Raw genomic sequence first — 4,344 nt, 5'->3', positions numbered from 1 at the left:
CCCCCCCCCCACCCCGGGTCTCCCGATGTGCAGAGTGCGCGCAGGAGCCACGTGGGCCTTGAGTCTTTCCTCATGCGGGAACCCAAGGAGGGGCCACACTGCGGGATCCCAGGCCGGCCTTTCAGACCCGCTGCGGGGAGCTTCCTTAAATTGTGCGCGCTGGGGACCTCTCTTGCCTCCTGGAATCACCTACTCCGAGGCCAGGAGTGAAGGCTCAGAGAAGCGGAGTGAGAAGGGAGAAGGGCCGAAGGATGGGTCAGGAGCTGGGAGGGCTTGACCCCTCGGGGCTGTTGGCCCTGGCCCCGGCCCTTCAGCGTCGCAGTCGCAGGCGAGTGTCTGCGTGTGGGCCTTGGAATTCAGGCCTCAGTGACTTCCAGTCTCAAGGTACTGAGGTGAGGGAGGAGCCTTCCCAACAGCAGTGTCTTGTTTGTTTTTTGGGGGTAAGGGAGGGTGTGAGAGCCACTGGCTGAGGAGAGACGGAGCTGAGGATGCTAGAGAATTCTGTTGTCCTTGGCACCCCCTGCAAGGCCATGGAAGGACCCGGAAAAGGGGGGTGGGGGGGGGGGGCGTTATCTCGGCTAGCCTCCTGGAGAGGGAGGGCCATCCGGGCCGGGGGTTCTCCAGTACCCCAACACCCTCTGAGGCTGCAGGAGACCAGGAGAGGGTACCGGGGTGGGCCCGGCCACAGTTGGAGGCTGGTCTGAGCCCGGGGTCTGCTTGGCCACAAAAGCCTGAACTGGCAACCAGGGCTGCTGGCCAGGCTATATTCATGTGTGTGTGTGGAACTCTGACCTTACACAGAAGGGGAGGTAGGCCCAGGTACCCCCTCCAAAGAGCCCCAGAGCCTGTCACCCTACGACTTCCTCACCTTCTGTCCCAGGGATTGGGCTGCCTCTTGGACTCCCCGGCCCTACAGTGAATAAGTGAGTGAATCAGGCTTCACCCAGAGACTGCTAGTCGGGCGGGGGAGGGGGTGAGACCTTCACCGACCCCCATCCCAGACCCAGGCCCCTCTGCAAAGGGATGCCTGTGTGGGGCGTCAGCTCCGGTTGTTACTGGCCGGGCACTTTGGGGTAGGGGTTTCCCTTCCTCAGTTTCCCAACAGTGACCTGTTGTCAGGGGCCCATGCGGTTGGGTGCGGCAGAGGCTTGGATGCGGAGTTGGGGCACCCCTGGCCGGCCCCACGCCCGCTCCGCCGCGCTCTCGGAGGTGGTGGGAGCAGGGGACGTGATTGCCAGTAACCCCTGCGGACGTGGGCGCCCAGCGGGTTGAGGGCAGGCGTCCGCGAGTAACCCCGGCCCCATCCGGCCCTGCGGGGCTCAAACCGAGCAGCGCGCCGCGGGGCTGGGGCGGGGCCCCAGGAGGCGGTGGCGCGGCCGCTGATTGGCCGCGCGCGCTCACCCCATGCCCGGGCCGCGGCCCCCGGGAGGGCGTGGCCACTCGGAGGGGCGGGGCCAGCGGGGGCGGGACCGGCGGCGCGCTCGGCAGCTTTAAAGCGCGGCCGGCCAAGCAGGTGAAGTCAGCGCGCGGACACCGGCAGGCCAGACGCCTGGAAGGGCGGCGGGCGGAGGTCGCGGAGCCATGGACTGCACGTTCGAAGGTATTTTTTGGAGGACCCCACCTCTTTATTACAGTTTCCATCTGCATCGCGGGGTCCGCATCCCCGGTGTCCTGAGGGGAGGTGTACCCGCCTCCTGCTCTCAGGGGAGCTGGCGGACCCCTCCCCAACCTCAGTAGTCACCCCCACCCCCACGTCTGGCGTGAGAGGGTGGCCTTCCCACATCCTCTGCTCCGCAGGGAGGAGGGCCGGTTGTCCTTCTGTCTCCTGGGGCTCCTATTTTGGAGGGCTTGAGCTTGCTAGACAGTGGGCCCCCTGGGTTCAGCCAGTTTTTCTTTCTGGGCCTCAGTTTCCCTATCTGTCAAAGGGGCTCATGAAGCCTGGGGAGCGAGCAGGTCCTGAAGGTGAAAGGACTCTATGCCCCATGACCTGCGCAAACCTGGAGGGCCCGCCACGTGTTTCTGTTTGAGGACCCAGGAGGCTGAGCCTGGCACCCCCATCTCGCTCTCCTGGAGGCCGTAGGGAGGTCCCCTGCAGTCACTTTCCTGCCTGGCATCTGTCAGTAGGAGGGACTCAGGCGACGTTGACTCTCCCCTCCGTGCGGCCATCCTGCCACAAAGGGTCTCATCTGTCTTGTGCAGATGAGGAAACCGAGGCCCAGTGAGAGGAAGCCCTAGCTGGAAGCCCAGGCTGGGGACCTGGGGTACACCTCGGGCTCCCAGGGTTTGTGCATGGATCCTGCAGAGCACTTTGACCCAGTGGGTGGCTCCCCCAGTGGGTTAGAGGGCCCTAGGCTGACCCAGCCAGGCTGCTGATCGCCAGCTGGGGAAGAGGGCCTGTGGCCAGGCTGGGGCCGCGGCAGGCAGTGTGTCCAGTCTGTATGAGGAGGAAAGAGGACAGACGGCATTTGCTTTTGTCGAGGGGAAACTGAAGCCTGAATGGCTGGTCCCGAGGCTCCTTGGCTGCAGACGGGGTCTGGGCTTGTGCCCAGAACACACAGGGACACTCTGGTTGGCACACACTTGGCCAGCGGCTGGCTCTGCCCGAAGCCTCGGTCTGTCCCACAGAGGAGTGGGCTGGCGAAGGCAGCTCTGAAGCCGGGAGTTGCGGGCCCAGGCCTCAGTTCTGCCTTCGCCTCGTCCTGGGGCAGGTCGGTGGGTCTCAGTGGGGCGCTGGGCTCGTCCAGTGTTGCAAGGCCATTTGACGCACCTGGCAGAGCTCCAGATGTCACAGGTGTCTGTGAGTGGGGGCTCCGGGGGGTGGCTTTCTGTTTCCGTGGCGTTGGCCCCACAGGTACACTGTGGGGGTGGGGGGGGGAGCGTGCAGATCCGTGACACCTGCCCCGCTGTTGCTCACACAGCTTCCCCTCCTTACCGCAGACATGCTTCAGCTCATCAACAACCACGACAGCGACTTCCCCGGCCTCTTCGACGCGCCCTACGCTGGGGGCGGAGCAGGGGGCACAGAGCCCGCCAGTCCGTATGCCAGCTCCCCAGGCAGCCTGTCCCCACCTCCTTCCACGATGAGCTCCCCACTTGAAGGCTTCCTGGGGGGGACCAAGGCGACAACCCCACCCTTGTCCCCTCCCCAGCCTGCACCCACCCCCCTGAAGATGTACCCTTCCGTGCCTGCCTTCTCCGCGGGGCCTGCTATCAAGGAGGAACCAGCGCCCCAGACCACCCTCCAGCCGCTGCCGGGGGCCCTCCTGCCCCAGTGTCTTCCGGCCCCAGCCCCACTGCAGTTCAGCTCTGCCCCTGTGTTGGGCTATCCCAGCCCTCCTGGAGGCTTCTGCACAGGTAAGGTGGGGGGGCGTGTGGAGGGAGGGGCACAGCAGGAGCACCAGGAGGAGTGTCTGCGGTGGTCTCAGTAGAGGGATTTGCAGGCTCTAGAAATCGGGTCCCTGCTGTGCTGCTGGAGGTGCTCCCGTCACGGGCAGTTCTCAGGAAGCGCCGCTTCCCAGCCCCCCAGCGTCCACAGCAGAGAGGTGCTGGGCTGGGCTGGGCTGGGCTGGGAAGCGGGCAGGCTTGCATCAGAGCCCCAGGCAGGGACTGTCCCGATAGTAACCTGAGGCCATGAGGGTAACGACTCATTCAAGGTCACAGGGTGATAAGTATCTGCGGGCCGGGTTGGAAGTGGGTTAGGGCAGCCTGTGTCCGCAGCTCCAGCCTTTATCTCTACAGGGACCCCCCCGGGGAGCACCGCGCAGTCGCTGCCTGGCCTGCCACTGGCTGCCCTGCCAGGGGTCCCGCCCGTTTCCTTGCACAACCAGGTCCAGAGTGCGGCTCCCCAGCAGCTGTTGACGGCCACAGCCACCCCGACGGTGGCCCCTGGAACAACCACTGTGACCTCACAGGTCCAGCAGGTCCCGGTGAGGGGGTCTGGCCCGGCCTCAGGGAGGTGGTGGCCCCGGCCCCAGACCCACAGCTGAGCCCCCTCCCGTCCTTAGGTCCTGCTGCAGCCCCACTTCATCAAGGCAGACTCGCTGCTTCTGACGACTGTGAAAACAGACGTGGGAGCCCCCATGAAGGCGGCAGGCATCAGCTCCCTGGCCCCTGGCATGGCTGTGCAGGCAGCGCCCTTGCAGGTGGGCGGCTTGGGCAGGGTGGGGGGCCATGGGGTTTGTATGCGTGCATGTCCACCTGCTAACCGAGCCTGGCCCCGCAGACCCTGGTGAGTGGCGGAACCATCCTGGCGACTGTGCCGCTGGTAGTGGATGCTGACAAGCTGCCCATCAACCGGCTGGCAGCTGGTGGCAAGGCCCCGGGCTCGGCCCAGAGCCGAGGTGA

The 4,344-nt window shown here is 65.7% G+C and overlaps 1 protein-coding gene across 2 annotated transcripts in view; it reads left to right on the top strand.

Annotated features, from left to right (window-relative positions):
• The window catches only part of SREBF1 (sterol regulatory element binding transcription factor 1), a 16,884-nt gene that overhangs the window by 5,975 nt on the left and 6,565 nt on the right, over positions 1–4,344 (top strand). Inside the window, exons 3-8 of one of the 2 annotated variants that reach the window (XM_007448374.1) lie at positions 1,145–1,159; positions 1,557–1,600; positions 2,938–3,354; positions 3,739–3,926; positions 4,005–4,142; positions 4,223–4,341. In XM_007448374.1, the coding sequence (XP_007448436.1) occupies positions 1,145–1,159; positions 1,557–1,600; positions 2,938–3,354; positions 3,739–3,926; positions 4,005–4,142; positions 4,223–4,341 (921 nt within the window). The remainder of the gene's footprint in view (positions 1–1,144; positions 1,160–1,556; positions 1,601–2,937; positions 3,355–3,738; positions 3,927–4,004; positions 4,143–4,222; positions 4,342–4,344) is intronic. The other variant, XM_007448375.1, reaches the window with a different exon arrangement.

This window comes from Lipotes vexillifer, unplaced genomic scaffold, assembly GCF_000442215.2.
Source record: "Lipotes vexillifer unplaced genomic scaffold, Lipotes_vexillifer_v1.1 scaffold533, whole genome shotgun sequence".
Taxonomy (NCBI): domain Eukaryota; kingdom Metazoa; phylum Chordata; class Mammalia; order Artiodactyla; family Lipotidae; genus Lipotes; species Lipotes vexillifer.
Note: the sequence above shows the minus strand (reverse complement) of the source record. Positions and strands in the feature narration are given on the sequence as shown.